The sequence below is a fragment of the Scardinius erythrophthalmus genome (genome assembly GCF_964197995.2).
Source record: "Scardinius erythrophthalmus genome assembly, chromosome: 15".
Lineage (NCBI taxonomy): Eukaryota > Metazoa > Chordata > Actinopteri > Cypriniformes > Leuciscidae > Scardinius > Scardinius erythrophthalmus.
In genome coordinates this window covers 32,531,286-32,553,021 of record NC_138235.1, presented here as the reverse complement: position 1 = coordinate 32,553,021, position 21,736 = coordinate 32,531,286, and the positions used below count along the sequence as shown (strand labels likewise).

Below are 21,736 nucleotides of genomic sequence, written 5' to 3'. Positions count from 1 at the left end.
TGTTCAAATCCAATTTTCAAACCACCAGAGAAAAATACGATTTTCTCCCCTAAATATAACAAAACCAAACAAACAGACAGGACATAACTCTTTAACTAACAAAACCCCACGAAACAGCTTTTTCCTTATCACAAGCCTTTTATTTTACTTCGAGACCCTGCAGATGTGATAGGGATTTTTAGTCCACCCCCACCAGCCTGAAAACGCCCCCATCCACCCACTCGGCACTGCTCAGTGTTGCGGACGCATTTTAATATTAGTTAGACAGCCTGACCCGCATTTCACCCCTCGCGTTCGACTCGTTCCAATAGTTCACTGCCAAGGAGTTATTGATGAGCGAAAAGCGATGAATTCCCTCTGCACATAAATGGCCCCAGATCCTGCACCAGCTCAATAACTAGTTATAATGTAGAGACTTCCAAAAAGCTATAACCGCCGGCGAATTTGCGTGATGATTCATTTGTAGGAGATTCCCCCCAGATAGATAGATAGATAGATAGATAGATAGATAGATAGATAGATAGATAGATAGATAGATAGATAGATAGATAGATAGATAGATAGATAGATAGATAGATAGATAGATAGATAGATAGATAGATAGATAGATAGAAAATGTGTAAAAAAGGTGGGATTTTGGATGGAAGAATATCTTAGCTGTCCATAACCAGGATCTATTGTTTGTATGCTTGAACGAATGACATTTTACGCCTAGGCCTAGGCTATATGAAATTTAATGTATGCCCTTTGCAGTAATTTGGAATTATTTCATTTTCGGGCTCATATTTCTTGCCTTAAATATCGAATGAAATTGAGTTCAAGTGGCATACGCTGTTCCACAATATAAAAGGGACAAGGCCTTACTAATTTTTTATCTTTTTCTTTTTCCTTTTGCGCTATTAAATATTTAACGTCCGATTTATTTATTTGTTTTATATACAACCCTTATATATATATATATATATATATATATATATATATATATATATATATATATATATATATATATATATATATATATATATATATATATATAATTTTTTTTGGGCTATTTGTAACCATTACAGTATTGATAACATTTTTTTTAAAGGTGGGATCAATTTATGAGGTTGTTTTTTCGTACAGCTTATGTTTTCTCACATTATTTTTTATGTGCTTTATATTTATTTATACTTTTATAACAATTATTTTAAAACCCTTAAAATGCTTAAAACAGAGGTGAGCCGGGTTACACAATTCTGTATTTTAATGTATATAGTTATTGTTTACTTTTTTAATATAGGCTATATAAAAAGATGCAGTTAGATTACAGTGGTTTCTTATATAGTCTATAGGCTGCATTTTAAAAAATATAAAAAGAGCTTATTGGCTCACTAGCACAAGTTTAGCACAAAACACTTCCTTGCCTTGAACATGTGTTGTAGTTGTTCGCCACTATTGTCAGGGAACACTGCCCTCTGTGTTTATACGCAGCGAAACAAGATGGGACAAGAATATATAGGCAACTGGAACAAGAAAATAACGGTAAGACTTACCAGTGCAACGACGACGTCCTCCTTGCCTTCACGTTCATTATTCCCTCATGCGCTAAAAAGAAAGAAAGTAATTTAGAAAATAAAAATAAAAACTTATCTTCCCAGGCGTGTAAGGATAACCTATTTAACAATATAAAGGGTTTGATACATTTAAAACAATTGAATTCCTGTGATGGAAATAATGCCAGTCTTTCAGTATCCTGAAAATTAATACCAATATCTGAATAAATATCAGTTTTTGTTTCTGTAATCAGTTAAGTTTATCAGTTAAAAGCTAAAAATATCAAATCATGCATGAAGCTTATACTAATCTGACAGCTGCATTTCAATTCAATGCATTATATTTACTGATAATTATGCTTTAATGTTTTTAGTACAACTTTTCTTTGTCTCTCATTGAGGTTGAACTGTCCAAAGGCATGATCCTTTAAAGTAGGACAAGGCTATGTATTTAGCACAGGTTATTTTCAGAACTATTTCCTTGATGAATGTAGTTATTTTTGCAACAATGGAGGACCTAAAATGAGTTCCTACTTGGTCAGGTTAACATGACAATTTAGGATTGTTTAAAAAAAAGAATGTGATATGTTTGCTTCTTTCAGGTTTACAGCCTCACTGTAAACCTTACAGCCTCACTGTAAACCTCAATCTAAACTGTGTTCAGTTTAAAGCTGTAATTCCTGCATTAAAGTCAAAGTATTTTCATTGTTGTTTCATTGTAGCAATGCAGTCCTTGTTGTCATGACCATCCGTTTTCTTAATAAATCATAATCATGACATTTATTAAGATATCCACCAGTCTAAATACCATTTGCTATTTTGTTTTCTTTTTTTCATTCATTCATCTCATCCATTGCTGAACGAAGAAGAGTTTATCCACATTGAGAATAAGGGTTCTGTCTTGGATTTTTAAAATGACTGTCCAAACAGGAACTTCTAACAGAATGTGGATTGTTAACAGAGGCTATTCCAACATTGAAAGCATTGCCTTGTTAAGTTATTCTGCGTGCAATGGCATCATTTCCAACTCTGTGTCATTTGCTGGCTCTTTGAAGGAAATTTCTGCCATATTCCTTGTATGGCCAGTCAATTAGTAACCTGGTAAATGACAAAAGAATATGTTGAACCCCTGCACTCAGAAAGAAGAAAACAGAGGAATATAAAACTATTGCCCCCTATTGGCAGTTAATGTTTTTGACACTGTATTCAAAGACCTTTAATGATACAATTAAAGGATGCACATATGGGCTCACTAAAATAGTGAAGTTAAAATTATTCTTAATTATAAATGCCAACAACAAATTCATTTGAATTGATTAAGTGTTTTCCATCAATAGGTACAACAATTGTTATTAATTAAATCTCTTTAATAAGTGGACATTTACTGAAAGTGTTTCAATAACGAATGTGATGTTGGTTGTACCACAGTACACACCACATGACCAATTTATTCAGTGGATCAAACTTGAGTGAGTAAAACCTGCACCTGCTCTGAACCAAAAATGAGCCAACAGGAATCAGCTTCTGCTTTGATGTGATAAAAACTGTGGAGTACATTCATAAAATGATGTCATTGTCAGCTTTGTTGTTCTTCCAATAATAATGCACATAAATAATGAACACATAAATAAACACAACATAATTTGAGAAAAGTAGCTGTGAAAAACAACTATTTAAAAACACTTGATTATAGTTTCTAGATGGAGTGAATTTTCTGATTTCTAGGATAAAGAATGGACATTGAAAATGAAAGAGATGAACAGCAATATAATTTTTTTGTTTTATTAAATTTCTGTTATATTTGATTTATTGTATAAAAATGGATTGTGTAATTGCATGAATGAAGTAAACTATTATTTCGAGTGCTGTGTAACGAGCACTCATACATGTTTGTATAATTCACAACAGTAATTATTGATTACGGGCAATAGATTAGCCAGTGTTTATGCTGGACTATCACATAAGACTCACTTAGAACTTGTATAAGCAAGTTAGCAGTTTACCAACTTAATACTAACTGGAGTTCTATCAAGTACATTCTTTTAAATTATACTGTTTTGATATCTGCTTAATCTGTCCTCCCACTGTTCTTTACAAAAAAAAAAAAAAAAAAAGCATTTATTTAACAGTAAGCCTGGAGGAACGAACTTTGCCAAGCCATGGAATTTACAACTCAGTGATATTTGCAACCAGACACAGCCTTACAAGACAGAACCAATCAGTCTAATGGGTCTTTACACTTGTTTTCTACAAACCACAAATTGCAGTGACTGAGCAAACTGTACAAAGCTGTTTTGTGAAATATTTGCAAAATCTGACATTATATCTTATATTAACATCTCAGAGTAATGGCATGTCATTTGAAAAATGTTGGATTAAAACAGACAGTTACATATTTTTAAAAAAAATTATCAGTTAACTCTTTTCCTTAAACTATAAAAAATCATCACAATTACAGTTTGGGAGGTCAACAACCTTTAATATTGTTTTTTCTTCATAATTATTTTTGGACACATGTAAAACCTTTGCACAGCAAAAGGGCCTGAGTTAGTTCATAATGCCAAAACTGGGGCATTGGTTCTTTTCATTTGAAATAACTCTCAGAATATAACACAGGCCTTCACTAAATAAAAAACAGAGCAGTATGGCGGTGGAGTTCCTGTTCAGCCAAGATCGCTGTGCACAGATTAAAGAGAACATTGTCGATGAACAGGGTCTGACTTATTCTGTTTCCAAGCACAACATCATAAAGTAAGATATGGCTTAAACTTTTCATACCATGATTATAATGGTCAAGTGGAGCCTCATCTGTCAAATAAAGACCACTGAATATCCGGTGTTGAAAACCGACAAATAACAGTGGTCAATTTTTTTTTTATTTGCTCTGAATAAAATGTATACTTTTTATGTGACTTTGAAGCATTTGGAGTCATTTCAGTTATGTTTTTTTGTTAAGTTAATCATGTGACTCTTCATCCACACTGCCCTGTACATGACCCCACCACACAACACCAAATCTTCTCTGCCCTGCACATGACCCCACATTATGTCCGATCTAAAGATATATGTTCTGCGTGCTCATCTGCAAACCAATACAAGATCACTTAGCTTCTCAGTCCTTCACCGTCACTTTTACCACAACATACACATCCTATAGAGACAAACTAAGCATTTTTCACTAGTATTTTACGCACATTCTGTGATTGGATATAGCTACTACAACGCAAATACACTTAATAATACTTAAGTGAATATTAATTACGATCCAAGGCAAAGCTCTTCACACATGCACAATGCTTTTAAGATACAATATGTTTTTGAATATGAGTCATGATATACAGAATTCGATTTCAAGCTGCTGCCAGAACAATAATTCCACATCAACGCCAAATTAACAGTAATTTACAAATGCACAAACGTTGAAATTGATCAAAACTGAACAGATGAGGACACATTTGCGCACCACTTGACACAATTTCTCCATGAACTATTGAATTACATCCTTGATTAATTCCCGTGGGTGTTGCGGAGGAAAGTACATATTTAATTAAAAAGAAGAAAACAAGATTATTAACTTACTGCAACCGCCTGGGATCCATTTGGGAGAGTCGAACTTCTACAGACCCTGACGCGAGTAACCCGGACTAACAGGCTCTAAGCCTTTCTCTCAGAGATAAGACTAGCCAACAGCTGCGATTACGGACAGTTAACATTATATATGATGTAAATATATTGAGGGTTTGTCAGGTCTTGCAGGCCATAAAACCCACTTTAATGACCCCACGTGCTCTTCCTGCACCACTCACTGGTCTTGCTTTGGGCAATTGGCATAAATAACCCTCAAAACTTCAAAATACGTGGCAAGAGAGCTAAAAAAAGAGGGGTTTGTGTAAAAAGCAACATAGTAACCACCGTAACTCGCAATGTGGTCAAGATAGCGAGTATAGAAATTGAAAGAAGCATGGAAATTTACATTGAATCTCCAATATAGGTGAGTGAGACGATTCTAAAATGAAAGCACTTTTGAAACAGTAGTATAAATTGACTATAGCTGATTGTTTTTATTTTCAGCTTAGTGTGTGTAGCCTATATAATGTTAGCATTCAGAAACATGGAGATTAAAATGTTCGGTAGCATTTCAAATACATCGAGAGCGCCGAGAAGGCATGAATTAAGAACAACTAGAGCCTATGTGAAGCTAAAGAACCTGAGTAGAACAAGCCAGTCGGAAATTAGCATTTTGTTCACACAGTCAACGCTCCTATGTCCTTTGTTTGACATGGGCCTGGACTATGTGATTTCTGCACATAAGGTGGCTAACATCAGTCTCATTTTCTAAATGGCAAGTTTCACTTGCCCTTTCACTTTAAACGTCTTAAATGATATGCTTTACACTTTCGTTTCATATTTCAAATGCATAAAAAAACGTATATTATAATTTAGTAGCACGCAGTATTTTATTAAATGTGCAGACTATCTTATTGTTTTTAAGGGTTTTGTACACCAAAACGTCACTTTGAAATGTTTGTGTAAACTTCCGCCGATTTGTTAAAAAAGGAAACAGTTGTCAGTGTCTGATGGGTGAGAGGAAGTGCTGTAAAAGTTTATTGGGGTCATAAAGTTTTATGTGCCTCCGTTTAAGGGCTACTGTAAATAAGTGACCAGGGCGTTAAAGCTCAATCATGTCTCATCACTAGAAGTACACATCCACACTTGGTCCTCGATTAATACACGAATATTTGACCAAAATCATATTATTTCGCACAGAACGTTTTCTTCTCTTAACCCTGCACAAGGTATCAAATGGGCCTTGAATGCAAAAAAATGCATTTGTGTAAATAAAGACTCATTATTTTTGTTTTGTCAGACAAATAGGACATTCTTTACGTTTAATCGATTTTATTTACAATGATACCACACTGACGGTTTTACTGGACACAGACGGCTTTTAAACCAGAGCTGACAAAACTTTCTGATATGTTTACCAATTTAATCTTGTTACTCTGATAATTAATTATTGACTGGAAAAGTATCGATGTGGCTTAACAATGAAACTTCGAAAACAAATGGTAAGAATAACAGAAGTAATGGATCATACAAATGCGGTTCACACAAAAGTAGGTCGTGTAGTTTGTTTGGTAAGAGAGGTATAAGCCACTCCTTACAGTACTTATATACTCAAGAGTAGAGTGTATAGAAAGAAATACCAAGGTGCCTGCCTGTAAAATTTGCCCAAAAAACATATTCAATTAAAGAGAAAAATGTTATGAACGCACAGTATTTCAACAGACATAATAATGGAGATAAAATTACCATTTGGCTGCTGGTTGACAGACAACATGATAGACAGCGTTTAATATGACACTACAGTTGTTGCATTATTATCATGGAGTATGGTTTACTATAGCCTACTTGATGTATTTACGACAGAAAGTACAATGGATAAAAATACAAGTTCCATCAAAATTCAATATGCAAAGGGGAGACTGATCAATGTTCAAGCAAAGCACCACATTATTTGCACTTACATTGAAGTCAACGTAACTGGATGCAGGCCATGGTATATTATGTAGGTTATTGATACAAGTGGTTTTAGTAAATCATATTCAAATAAAGTTTAAGCTTATACATTATTCAAATAAGCATCTCCCAGGAAGAGAGCACTATCAATAAATATCGAAAAAATGGACATATTCACACAACAACATGATATTGTAGACAAATGAAAGACATTTACTGTTGTCAACAACAAAATCTAATCATTTGTTGTTTCAAGTTAACACTGCCTTTAAGGCTTTTTCAATTGAAGCCGTGCACCACATTATTTATAGTCCTCCTTTCACTTTCAACTTTGAGTCCTTCTTCCACTTCATGCGACGGTTCTGGAACCAAATTTTAATTTGCCGCTCGTTCAAGCAGAGGTTATTGGCAATCTCGATACGTCTGCGACGTGTGAGGTATCGGTTGAAATGGAACTCTTTCTCCAACTCCAGAGTCTGGTACCGGGTGTAACTGGTTCGTGACCTTTTACCGTCAGATTCTGAAGTGGCATCAGAAAGATATTGGGTTACCTATATGTAAAATTTGATCGACTGTCGTCCTCATGCATATTACTAGGAAAAATATTTTCATAATCACTGATGAAGTTGCCACCAAACACAATCCATAAAATGAAATATGGATACATCAAACATTATGAAATCCAAAATAAAAACAGTGGACAGGTGGTATGTCGCTAATATTTATTTATTCTGAAATTAGAAAGTGTCATGCACAGAAATAACACAAACGTGATAAACAAAACAAACATAATAATTATAAATGTATGAAGGCCACGAGCTTCCTAACATGTCCTGACCCATAATATTGTAAGAGCTAAAGTAAAAAAAAAGCACTAAATAAATAAAAATAAAAAGACAATGCCTCACTGCTTAGAGGATACAAATTGACATTATACTTTTGTACTTTGCTCTATTAGCTTCTCCAGTGGTGCAGAGTGCAACTAACCGGAAACATAGTCTACTGCCAGATAATGTATGCGTATGCAAAGATTCTCTTGAAATTTCAGTTTACATGAATAACATGTAAACGCATGCTTAAAGCAAGAAATAATAAGTACATTTAAATGTAATTAAAGCAAGAAATAATAAGTACATTTATATGTAATCATTTTTTTTATTTTCTTTTGCTTTTCTTTACCAATTATTTCTCCATAAATTTGAACAGAGATCACCTCTTCACAGAAACAGGACAGGTTTACGAGCAATAGATGCCTTTGTCATAAAATTTACGGCCGCTAGTTTTATTATTTCCTGCGTTTGGCCTATAAAACTCAAGAGGAAAAATATGGAGCGACAAAACGTAGGAAGGAGATGCAATGACGAGGATGAGATGCGTGCAGTTTCCCTCTGTCTTCCAAAACAAACTTTAAACGTAACTTTACCGTGGCTCATGTGTAGCTTTGTCATCCACGGATATATCTGCGGCTGCGACTGGTTCTGACGCTGAGTCGAGTTAGTTTGTTGCTTTATCGCTGAAGTAGTCTCCATTTTGATATCGTCTGTGCGGCTCTTGCCGCTGGGCTTCTCCATAACTTCCATATTCCCCTCGGCTTTTTGGCTCAACAGTCCGTGACTGAGGGGGTTGTACCCGTGAGTGCTTACAAAGCTACGAGAGCCCAGAGCAGAACACGACTGTGTTCGCTGAACTGCTGCACTGGTCCTTGCACGGTCGCTTGTGTTTATCGCCTCCCGTTTCAAAGAGTTGGAGGGGATTTGAGAACTGAAGGATTCGCCGATATCAAGTCCTTCGTACGCGTAATTGGACTCGTGAAACTCAGAGTGAGCACCATAGTTGCCAAAAGTGTGCATTCTACAAGAGGAGGCGTCTTGCGTTTGCTTAGAAAAAGACTTTCCAACGTATGAGCTCATTCTATTTCCAAAACAATACAGTGACTTTAGAGAGAGAGTCACAAAAAGCACCCGATCGCAACAGAGATTGAATCAGCTAATAAAGTATACATAAGTTGTTTAGAAGTTTTATTTGTTTATTGGACTTTATTTGTATTTCTAGAGGACGTTGGGCTTGTCCTATAAAAGAGCAGGATTTATAGGAGGAGGAAATCATTTTCTTTTTTTCTTGATACGACGTGTAATGCCCAAATATGGAATGTTTAAATAGAATCACGTGCAGCTCCTGGGCCAGTCATAAATTGGCTTGATCCCCAGGAGGTTATTGATAGACAGTGAAACGTGTCCGATAACTTCTCGGTATGGAAATCATCTAAGGGTCTGGGCTAAAAAAGGGCGAGACCGTTAGACAAGAGCGTCATCTGGCGTCTAATACTGGACAAAGCGGCCACACACACACACACACACACAAACAAGATACTATGCGATACGATGTTATGACAAATCAAATGTCAAGGCGATATATGGAGTAGCAACACGATTATCCATATTCTATATATGACAAATATGTGGTTCTTCTGTTTCACAGTAATGGTTTCTGATTGTTTCGTGTGTATGTTGCTTTTTTCTTGGATGTTTGCGAAATGAATCCCCATTATGGTCATATATGTCTCTTAAATGCGTCAACGTTGCGTATGTGCATTTGTTGCAGCGGCTTCCCAAAAATAAATGTGATTTTTTATTTGATCGCAGAATTACTGGTTTAGCGTTGTGCCACTAGATGCAAGGCAAATGTAGTTTTGTCAATCAAGCATTGCCGCTGAATAAACAAGGCTTTATTTATTGCATGAAAAGTCTCTAAATCGTCACGTAGCCTACTTTAATCATTAGGGATTAACAATAATAGGTTGCATTATTTCATTCAGATAATTGGGCAGATTAAATTTGAGTTAAATGAAGTACACTTTAACGATACACCAAACTCCAATGTAACCGTGAATTTAATTTGTTATTTGGATTCGAATTGCTCACAAACTCACAAAGATATGTAGGCCGAAATAAAATTTTCTTCAAAACGAACAAGTGTTTCAAGTCTTAAGTTTAGTGAACCCTTTATGAATGGTGAAGAGCGCAAGGCTGGAGTCAAAAATAAAGACAATAAAGGTTTTTGTTTTCAAGAATTTTATTAAATAATACACAGTTTACACAAACAATATAATTGCGTACCAAGGTATATGTTTGTTTTCATAATGGTGTGATTCTCACTTTAAGACAAGTTTATATGCACACAACTACAAGTATGATGAAATGTATTTTTTGAAGTTCTCTCAATAGCTAATGTGCCAGTATACAGCGGCATTTTGAACAACAGAACACTGACGGGGCAAAAGCAATAAAAAAAAAAAAAAGGATAATAAAATGTAATAAGGATTTAGGTAGTATAGTTCATCCCGTCAGTGTTTGTTTCGTTGTACAAATATGCATCCACAAAGAAAAACAAAACAAAACAATGTGCATATAATAAGTTTCCTTCACTTCTGGAATGCTTAGGGTACAGTTTAGAGGCTTAATAGTTTGGGAGACATAGCCTACTTATCAAATTCGAATACATTTTCATCTAATTTAATTTTCTACTAGCCTATAGCAACATGATAGCTAATACTAGAACCACACAAACATTTCAGCTGTGGCATTGTCATCACGCAGCCAATAAAGAACTATTTCAGTACAAAGAGAAGTGAATAGCTTTATGGTGGATAACATGTGCGTCTTCCTCTCTCTTAATCTATCCATTTGTTTCAACGTGTGTAAATGTTAGTGGCGTGGTGGTAGTAGAGCTTGTGTATGGTGTTCAGGTCGGAGGAGGAGGGGGCAGTCAAAAGGAATAGCAGAGTATACAGTCCATGCATTAATATTTGCAAAATCTCCGTTTAGGTAGTTACGTTGCAGTTAACAGGCGTTCGAGAACGAGAAATGGACTTCCTAATCTTTAATCTTTTTAACTTCCTCGGTTTCCTCCTCGGTCTCCTTCTCGGTGTCTTGAGGAGTACCCGTTGATTCGGTCCCCGGTACAGTAGAAGTTAGATTGGTCTCTTTCTTCCATTTCATGCGCCTATTCTGGAACCAGATCTTGATTTGACGCTCGGTTAGACACAGAGCGTTGGCGATCTCGATGCGTCTGCGTCTGGTTAAATACCGATTGAAGTGAAATTCTTTTTCCAGTTCCAAGGTTTGGTATCTGGAGTAAATCTGGCGACCTCTTCTTCTGTCTGACCCGTACCCAACTCCTGTTGTGGGGAAAAGTGTAAATACATTTTTTTTAAAAAGAGTTTACACAGATCAATTCTTATTTGAATGCAAAATAAAACACACGTTTGGGATCCTGGTGGAATAATTCACTTAGAGCAATTTTTATTTATTTATTTTATAAGGTAACTAATATAACAATTTGACAATAGAATGTAGCCTATATACGCAGCATTTAACCCAGTATTACAGTCACAAAGCAACGCGAAACTTGTTTCGAATTTCAGTGATTCTAAAACATTTCTTTCAACCAACTTTGCTACCGTGTGTTTTCAAACAGTACATCGGACAAGTTAAGTCACATTTTTAACATAGTAGTGCATGCTCTAAAAATGGTTCAAAATGCACTTTTCGTTGGATAATTTTCTAACGCGCTCACACGTATTGTACAAGTTTTTGAAATAATTTTGGCACTTGAGTATTAAAGGAGGTAGCCAAATGGGATTCCCCTCTCTGGAAAAGGGGGCTTTTATAGTCTGATGATTTAGTAGTGGTTTATGAGGCCATAAAATGTAGCTACTCTGTTGATAGGACGTATCGTAAAACAGACCAATTCCACCAGGGTATGTCCCAAGTCGCAGTAAAAACTCACCGCTGTGCGAGTTCATGCGCTGCATCCACGGGTAGATCTGAACGTTGTTTCCTTTCTGATCCTGTGTTCCTGCACGAGCTTGTTCCAGGCTGTACTCCTGGGCAACGTGGCTCTGCGCACTGAGTCCCATACTAGTTTGCCTGCAACTGGGAAGCACGTCCTTATCTTGAAGAAACACGTTAGATCCATACTCGTACGGTCCTCGACTTGATCCAAACACAACGTTATCTTGAGGTGAATAGAAAGGGGACGCATAAATCCGGTTTTGGGTCACTGTGGTGCCATAAGACGAAAAATGTCTGACTGAATCATATGCGGTCGTGTTCAGTGGCATGTTGGGCAAAACCTCTTGCCCACCAGATAAATGGCACGAGAGCGACGGGTTCGCGAAATACGAATTCATACCTTTCCTATCGCCCTCTCATCAACTCACCCTCCTATCTTATTTCCCCTCTCTTAATCTCACACTTTCTTTCTTTGTGCTATGGGGTCTGCTTCCTTCTGTCACATACACACGTCTCCCGCCCGCTTTCCTAACTCTCTTTCAAATGAACTTCAGAAGGATTTCAATAATATTAATTTCCAGTCTCCGGTTAAGACGCGCAAAGCAAGTGTTATAGCCAAGGCTTGGCTCATGGAAGGACAATATGACAGCGTCACCTGACCACTTTCAGCCAATTGAATGCGCTGTGTACGATGGAATATCGAGCTTGTAGCTTCTTATCCTTGTGGCTTCACTTGATAAAGTTTAAGTAAACACACACGCAAATACAGAATACGCACTCACACGAACAATTAATTACATCTTTTTTTGCATTAATCCGCGAATTAATCTGTTAATCTTCTCCACGTGTATTGTGAAGATAAATCTAGAATTAGGCTACCCTGGAGAATCATGCATTTTACGAGCTAATTTTCATCTCAGTTAATTGCCTGAAATATGGGTTTTTACAGTTGCTTACTGTCGCTGACGTAGACCAAAATATCCTATATTTGTTTTACTATGACGATACTACTATATTCTTGTCTTCTTGGCGCAACAACTTTATTACTTAATTACAAATACTGTGTAGATGATATTTACTCAAATTGTAGAAATTTAGAAATGTAGAAAGAAAATTACCAAGGGCTAATTGCCACACGGCGTATACGCCGATTTTGTTTACCCTCCCTTTTAAGAAAAACATAAAATAAAAGTAACTGTGAATATGTCCACTGATACACATTTTATATCATATTAATAGACATTCACTGCATTGTCGTCAGTCTCCAAGTGAAATTACCACACTATTATTTTGCTATTCAGTAGATATCTCCCTATAACGTTTGTTTTCTCTATCTCTATTTCCTCGGGCTTTCATTGCGCTGAAGGGGAAACGTCTGTTCTTTTCCTTTCCCCATTTGTAATGTATTGATGATTTCAATGGTAAAAGGAAAATGAGTAAGGAGGGGGGAAGGGGCATCTTACTAAAGAATGCGTCAAACGCGCCTTGGTGCCATAAAAGTCACAAACCCAACTGAGGACTTCCAGCTCTGAAGCAATTACCCCTTTGAATGTATGGGGGCTGTGCAGCGAGTCTCTTATCTTGTGGACAGAAAGCTGCAATTTTTTTTTTTTTTTTTTTTTTTTTTTTTTAGCATTTAATAGTGTATGCAGAATGATTATGAAAAAATAAAATAATGCCACGAGACATTTTAAACTTAAGTATGCCTACTCTGATGACTGTATTGATTTTATTTATAAGGATAAACTTTTTTTTTTCTGAATTTCTTAAAATGATCATATTTGCCAACGATTTGTTAAATAATACAAATATATCAGTTTTCCTTTATTAAATGCTTGCAGCCATATTAATGGAATGGTCAATTTATATATTATCATGTTCAAAGAATCAGTAGTGGGAAAAGTTTAACCGAATGCTTAGGGTATGCTCCATGACCTTAATGCAGGCCACATGACGGGACGTGTGAGGCCAAAAACAGTGGTTTAGAAAGAGGTGCGCAAAACACGAGATTGACAGAATAGTAAAATTTACTTCCAGTCCGACAGTGAGAAAAGGCATTTAACAGCTATAAAACAGGCTAATCTGCTTAAAGATTGATTAAATGCATACAATTTTTCTTTGTATTCTAAAGTACCTATAAAATCGGGATAAATCAATATCAAGGATTAATGTTTTTGATGGGTTGTCTTATTTTTGACAGTATTTGAGATCGACAAAATGTAACTCTATATCTATGCTAGGAATGTCTACTAGGAATTTCTAAACATCAATATGGTAAGTGCTATTTGATCAGTTTACGGCTACTGCATATTAATATGATTAATTATCTTCCGAAGCTAATTCATCGACGTTCATACCAATAATAATAATACTAATAACAATAATAGTAGTAGTAGTAGTGCAGTAGTAGTTTTAACCGGTCTGCAATAAAAGTAATAAAAACATGAATTACATGCCGCTAAGTTACAATAAATATATCTATATGGCAGTGTGTAACTTCACGTATTACTATTATTTAATTTATACAATATTACACCATGTATACTGTGGGGTAAAAACTAATAAAAGTAATATATAACAGTAATAAAAAATATTTCTTGCGTGAAAAGCGTGTGCACACGTTTTAACATTTCATTTTTAGATTGTGGAAATTGAACAGTTGCCAATTCAAATATATGAAATCAAAAACAAAAATCACAGCAATAATTATATTTACAATTACAATTAAAAAAAAAATATTTAAATTACCTTTGTATTAAACTAGTAGGCTATGCCACTGGATATCCTACAATATTTAGAAACAGGAAAGCGCGATGCTGAAAACAAATCAGAGGTGCATTATCAATTCTTAAATAATTTAATTGTTTTCACTATATCTTCCGACGTGTAGTTTGGCGGAATTGAGATCACATACTAAGTGTAGGTTGTATCTATATATCTGACTCTTTGATGTCCAATATTGCTCCAACGACTTTGAACTGAAAGCCTTTGATGGGGAGATTTTTCATATCGTGATCTATTTTACAGCATCAGTCTTGTGAATGAAGTAGCGAGTAAAACACACCACACTCAGTCTGCAGTTGGTATGTTGATGTGACTGGAGAGAAAGAGCTTTAAGTGTTTTATTGCAGCCCTTAAGACAAATCGCACGGTTGTGTTTTAGCGTTTGAAGAGGCAATAAATAGACATCCCGTTTGGCCTGTATTCTCTTTACACTCGACCAAACTACGCACTAAGGTCCGCCAAAATCGTCCTTACTTCCAATGCGTAATTTACGTGATATGATTATGATCTGGAAAAAGCAAGCTATGCACATCCTAACTGTGCTCGATAATGGCCTAGTCTGCACATTCTCCAAAGTTAAATGAATGTTATCATTGGCCTATTTATTTGTAACGGATGTTCACAATTGCAAATTCCAATGATGAGTCTTATAGCTTTCTTATCCAAGCCCAACTTTCCTACCCTGTCATCTATATGTCGATGTATCTATGCGAAAACAAAATCCATAATAGTAACGTGACAGCTGTAACAGAGCTCTCATGTGCAGCTAAGCACTTACAACAACACGCGACCCGAAGGGGCATTATGGTTTTTAACTAGCACAAGATAATTCTGTGAAATTTTGTGGCCGCATAATGACCTCCATGAATAAGGCGTTTTGAAGTAGAGCGAACTCATATTGCCCTGCGGTTCTTGTAAGGAAATGTTTGGAATTGAAAGTTCGCCTGGAATTTGTTTTCATTTTCGTGGCAACTGAATTATGCCTTCTATGATTCAAATTCAATAGCGGTGGCAGACACGAGATTGGCCCAAAGTTTACACAAATGATAGTCAAATGGCAATAAATGTGTCAATTTCAGAAACCTGTTTAGAACTATGCTATTAACACTAAGAATAACTGTAATACACAGATGAATAAATCTCGTGCACCTTATATACGTACAGGCATAAGGATTAGTTAAATAGACTCCATTTTTAATGGCAAACAAAAGACAGTCATTATTCCGAGGCAAAGAGGAGACTCACAGTATAGAAGAACCCCGCCCTCCACTCGCGTTCTGTCTCTCACTTACACACAAATACACGCATGCACATCGACGAACCATATGCGAGCCCACACACAAGCATTCTGCCTTAGTAAATTACCAATCCATTATTGTGGTTTTTTTTTTTTTTTTGAGAAAATTAGTTCACGCAAACCTAGCTCTATAAATCAGATTATCTGTTTCTGTATAAAAAAAAAAAATATGTTCATACACACTTCTAATTTCACAAATAAACACAGCATTAGTAAAACTTTTCTTTTTAACAGTTCCATTACAAATGGAATGCATGTTTATAAAAACTGGTTTTATTATTAACACTTTTTTTTGTTTCCCCTAGTCCAGCCGCACATGTGGATTCCAAGAGGCCCGTGACTGAAGGTCGCAGCTCTAGCTTTTTGGTCAGCGGAGTACCAACGGATTTTATTAACATGCTACCACATGGTTATTATATTTAAAGCTTCATGTTTGTAAATACTGTCTCATTACAACTATAAAACTAATAAAAAATAAATAAATAAATAAAAAGAAAGTAGTCGGACTGTTTCTGTATTTGTTTTGAAATAACTTTATTATTTTAATAATTGAGTATTTATACGAATTGCTAAAAGCCACTATACACATAAATATTTTAATTACATTTTTTTTGTGCTAATTAGCTAGCATATTAATATTAATCTGTATGATAATAACGCTAGTAAAGCAACTGTATCAGTTTCCTTTCCCCATTTTTCTATCAAATAAACTTTTTACGCAGAAACACCAGCAAATGGCAGACATATTCCCACATAAAAATGAAGATCTGAATTTTATGTGGGCAGTTGCCCTCACTGATTTTAGGCTCTGTATAATGCCTTGCATATGGAGCAGGCACAAGGTGGCAGTGTTGTTTGATTTAGTCTTCACGGAATGACAGTGTTGGATGATTGAACACGTGAGTGAGAGAGAGAGAGAGAGAGAGAGAGAGAGAGAGAGAGAGAGAGAGAGAGAGAGAGAGAGAGAGAGAGTTGTTGATCCTGATCCCTAACAAATATTCAGATACGTCTGGAGTGTTTAATCAGTTGTTTGCTGTGTAACACAAGCCGTTTACGCTTTATGTGAATAGTTGAGTAAGTGTAAATGATTTTGTGAGCGTAGTTATACAACACCCGTTTGTCATCAGACGGACACAACCAGAATTCATCAGTTTGGACACAAATTAACAATACTAGTTACATTGTAACCCTGTCTCTCAAAATATAACATTTTCCAGTGTAAATAATCACACATAACGAGGAATAGTAAAATGCAATCTAGAAAGAAAATATGACAAGAAGAGCTACCAATATAGCCCGATAAGTGTCACATAGTCACATTGAATTGGATGAATATAGTAATTTTTGTAAAAGGCCTTACATTCTTTAGTCTAATTTGCACATTATAGTAAAGCTATAGCTTACTATGAAGTCAAAAATGCAATTACATATATACCCGTATAAAATAACCACAATCAAACACATAACCACATGACAAAGCATGTATTTAACTATTTGAAAGTAAACGCATTAACCCCAAACCACACCCGCTTGGACAACTTAACTAAAGTTAAAAATGTTCATTTTCGCCGAGACGATTAATAATCAACAATAGTACCAGAAAGCAACAACACAAGTCATTTGTCAACGAGGCTGAGCGTTCACAATCCATACAGTAGCCTTAGAGGAAACGACACAATACAAGTAGCCTACATTTACCTATGTTGCAGCATGTCTCTCTTAAACATCCCATTTGACACGAATACAGTACTGTCAAATCACCCTATATTGTGTAGCTACACGTCTGTAAGAAGCCAATAAGCAGCGTAGAATATGTTCACTTACCAGCGTTCGCTGTTGTCTGTGTGACGCACGTTCCATGGTGTTCGATAGCAGCACATCATAGGCAGCCGCACTAGGATCTAGATCCCATTCTTCTGTACTTTTAAAAATGTTCCTCTTTCGAGGTGAAATGATCATATTTACGCACGCTAAACCCCTCAAGCTCCAGCTAACAGTGCTGTTTTCCTCTAGGGGATCAGATGGGTAGAAAGGAGACTGGGGAGGCGGCGACGTCAGTCATTACGAGCGATGAAGCAGACGAGACAAGATGGTGTTATATTATCTGCGTTTTAAAAATCCGCCTCAGATGGTGAATAAACAGAAAACGGGAAAAATGTCTGGCGCTAAGATCATTTCAACACCACAGCGAGCTCGCAAGTCGATAGATGGGGATATCCAGTGGAAGACAACAGCACAAAGTTCATGTTCATAGAGTGAGTACCACGTGGTCTGACGCAACCAATGACCGCGTGTATTCAGTCGTAAACTTTTATTACTTAGCTGTAAATTCCCCCTCTAAACAACTAGGAATGTGTTACGTTTCACCCTCTCTCAAAGATCGCATTTCCCATTTTCTTCCTTCTTTTTCCGTTTTTTTTTTTTTTTTTTGTGTTGGCTAAGTTGATGGCACTGAGAAACCAGTTTTATATTCGTCATATAGCCTGAAGAACCAAGTGAAAGTCCAATTAGTCCAGTACTATTAAAAGCTTAATGATCACATTAACATTTTTCGAATCTGGGTATAATGAAAAGTGTAAAACAGGATAAATAAGCTATAATGAGCAAACATGTATTAGGTGTCTGTTTATAACCTGTGCAAGCCCTCTTTTGTTCATCAGAATGTGTTAAAATAAAAGGAAAATATCCATTGTCCTGTAGCTTTTACTCACAATGCATTTTAAAAAAAGTATTAATATTAATAATTAAAGGTGTAAAAATCTTAATGCAGGAAATCTTTTTTAACCATTGTTTAACCTATTTACCCCATTTGACCCATTGGGGATTTTGTTTTGGACTAGTCGTTTAGTTGAGATTATGTTTGCAGCAGATCGGAGCACATTGTAACTCAGAATCATTGGGAGACAGATAGTGCTCATAACAGGCACTTTTTTAAAGATAAAGTTAAAATAATCACATGATCATTTCACAAGCATTTGAGAGCAAAATAATTATAAAGATCATGGAACATTAGTATTAACTATTTCACAAAATTATCATAAAGTCACATACGTATTCATTGTGTACAGACGCACTTGCAAAAGAGAACAAAATGAGGTTACAAAAACTTGCTATTGCAAATATTCTTAATTGTATGCAGGCCTATTTACAAAAAAAACTTTTGACATTTTTAAAACAACCGTAAAAGTTTGACTGCTCTTGTGCTGTCAAATGTCTGTGCTGAACAACTAATAATAATGCAAAAAGAACACTCCTCTCTGTCAGATAGTATTGCTTTATCAATTCATTGTTAAAGAAAAATCAAATATGATTATTGATTCAATGATGTTCAATGATGTTGATTCAGTGATGTTCAAGCTTAACACTGTAACAACGTCAAAGTTCAGAAATGTACAGTTCGGTGTTGTATTATGGTGCAGGCAGGTTTTAATAAAGCTTTACGTTATTCTTCAATAGTTAAAGCTATGTATATCAATGTAGTTGCTGGTCATTTGTTTTCTTCAAACGAAATTCGTTATATGATCTTGATTGGTTAATTGATAAGTATCAGAATCATTAATTGCGAGATGATAGCTTTAAAGAAAATTACATGAGATATCCTTTAAATATGTATCATGTAATGTAGGCCCATATGGAAAAAACTGCAATTGAGCAAAAACAAAACCAGTCAAGACAATATAGCCAAAGCTATTTTATGACAATAATACATATTAACTAAACGATTTTTTTGGCTAAACAAAAGTTAAAGAACTCTATGTAAGCAGTGTAAGTTTTTCCTTTAGCCTTAATTCATTTCTTTCACTCCTATCTTTTTAGTTTCATACCACATATATAAACAGAACGCAAATGGATGTACAAATATCGAATACCACTCTAATAAAAATAAATAAATAAATACATACACAAATACTTAGGCTACACTAACGAACATAGCCAAGAGCGGGGTAAGATTTCCCCCTTCCTTTTCAGGAACAACTCGTTTTCTAATTTGATAGCTCACTTATGAACAGAATATAAATATGTGTACAAATATGACAACTTCCACTCTTATAAAAGTAATAAAATAAAATAGAATATCGCACAAACCTATACATGCACCCTTGGATACATACACTCAAAGCAGTCCCACGTCCACGTTGCTTTCCTGGTGTCTTGTTCTAGCCTGTCTGCACTGCACAGAAATCAAAAGGCAAAAACGTCTGCCCGGATGCGACACTGTCGGGTTTACACCACCAATAAAGTTTACTGCAGGTATAGTAAAGCCCTCATTTGGAATGTAACAGCAGTGCAATACAAAGGCAAGGCGGATGGACAATGACCACTGCAATTGTCACTACCACCGGAACTTCCTGAAAGGGTCCATGCCTTAAGCATTTTTTTTACAACAGTGACCATCCAACACCATCACAACAAAAGGAGAGTGAAATAAACACGTTAATAATAATAATAATAATAATTATTATTATTATTATCATTATCAGCAGCTATAGTAGCCAATATTGTGTACATGCAAACGCAAACAAATTTTCAAGAATCAGAGCTTAATGCGGTTTGCATAAAAAAAAACTTTACATCAGTATCATTGTATCAGAATACGTGTCTCTTGCCTGTTTCAAGTTCGTAAGAGGTATACCTACACTTTAATCATTGGTATCTGTTTTGAGATACAGAATTTTAATATTCGATATCAGTCTAGAAATATTATATGAAATACCTTATACTTGGCTGTGGTTTGGCACGTTGAAAACTATTTTCCACACAATAAATCTCGTTGGCACTGAAAACAAATTCTGATATTCTGTTGTTATTATTATATCCATATATTGCTTATATTAGCCTAGTCTTTGTGATGTCATCATCAGCTTAATTGCGGCTGCTTTATTGGGCACTAGACTACTGTTATGACCTGCCATTAAAAGTTGTAAAAGACAACACTTTTGAACACTCGCGCATAAGGTAGGCCACACTAGGATTTTAATGGCGATGGTGATATTTTAATACTTTTAAAGGCATTTTAAATGTCGAAGCATTATCATAAACCTGCATTAAACACAGATTAGTAGCTACTAATTCGTAGGAACATGCTGTTCCTACGGCATGTTGCATATTCTGTCAGATTTGTGTTGTGTGCTAAAAGAATGCATTGGAAGGCACATGTAAATATTGCTCTTGAATCCTTTCGTCTTTGAATAAGACAAGTATTGGCATTGCATTGATAATATTCTAGCTCGCGCGTCCTCTAGAAGGCGTCTTCAGTAAACATCCAAAGTTGCACTAAATAAGTCTTTTCATTTTAATTTTTTATTGTTTGCATAGATAGTATGAAAGACAGTATTCCTCGTCAATGGAACAGAAGGTTCATGTTTTGTTGAACAACAAATTAGTCTGTTTGCTGGACAAGAGAAGACTGTCAATTTTAAGAATGTAAAAAGAGTATAACGTGCTTTGTTAAGGATACAGTGCTACTGCAAGAATTCAGTAACATTTATCAGTGATTCATTATAGAAAATCCCTTCAGTGTCTTCTAGCAAGGCCGAGACCTGCGACCTGTCCGCTTATGTTTCCCAGTGTTGTTATTTTGCTTTGAGTAAATCTTCTTAGCAAGATAATTTTTTTTACTTTTAAAAAGATTATTTTTCTTTGACAAGAAATAACTTGAGCGATGCACACACTGCCATAATTTGGAAATGTTAGATATAGGCTAAATATATTTCGTGAGGTGGAATTGTACAAAATGAATAATTGAAACTGAGATTTTTTTTGACAATAAAACAACAATTACATGATAAAGGCAGGATGTTTATTTA

General features: G+C 35.5%; 3 protein-coding genes across 4 annotated transcripts in view; all 3 read right to left on the bottom strand.

Annotated features, from left to right (window-relative positions):
- hoxc10a (homeobox C10a) overlaps positions 1-21,736 on the bottom strand; it is a 61,457-nt gene that overhangs the window by 16,634 nt on the left and 23,087 nt on the right. For both annotated transcript variants that reach the window (XM_081387165.1, XM_081387166.1), the window contains exon 3: positions 1,536-1,587. The gene's annotated coding sequence lies outside the window, so the exon portion shown is untranslated. The remainder of the gene's footprint in view (positions 1-1,535; positions 1,588-21,736) is intronic.
- hoxc5a (homeobox C5a) lies at positions 3,363-9,776 on the bottom strand. Its single transcript, XM_081387173.1, has 2 exons — positions 8,479-9,776; positions 3,363-7,575 (listed from the first exon to the last, which is right to left on the bottom strand). The coding sequence occupies exons 1-2, from the start codon at positions 8,963-8,965 to the stop codon at positions 7,361-7,363; spliced, it is 702 nt and encodes a 233-aa protein (XP_081243299.1). The 5' UTR covers positions 8,966-9,776; the 3' UTR covers positions 3,363-7,360.
- LOC308703555 (homeobox protein Hox-C6a) lies at positions 9,964-13,473 on the bottom strand. The gene is made up of 2 exons (XM_081387172.1): positions 11,844-13,473; positions 9,964-11,232 (listed from the first exon to the last, which is right to left on the bottom strand). Exons 1-2 carry the CDS (start codon positions 12,244-12,246, stop codon positions 10,928-10,930), a joined length of 708 nt encoding a protein of 235 aa, XP_081243298.1. The 5' UTR covers positions 12,247-13,473; the 3' UTR covers positions 9,964-10,927.

Excerpts from the sequence above, each read along its gene's own strand:
- hoxc5a (XM_081387173.1), bottom strand. The coding sequence starts at position 8,965 with ATGAGCTCATACGTTGGAAAGTCTTTTTCTAAGCAAACGCAAGACGCC. Across the intron at positions 7,576-8,478 it reads AAAGCTACACATGAGCCACG|AATCTGACGGTAAAAGGTCA; the intron begins GTAAAGTTACGT and ends ATGCCACTTCAG.
- LOC308703555 (XM_081387172.1), bottom strand. The coding sequence starts at position 12,246 with ATGAATTCGTATTTCGCGAACCCGTCGCTCTCGTGCCATTTATCTGGT. Across the intron at positions 11,233-11,843 it reads GCGCATGAACTCGCACAGCG|GAGTTGGGTACGGGTCAGAC; the intron begins GTGAGTTTTTAC and ends TCCCCACAACAG.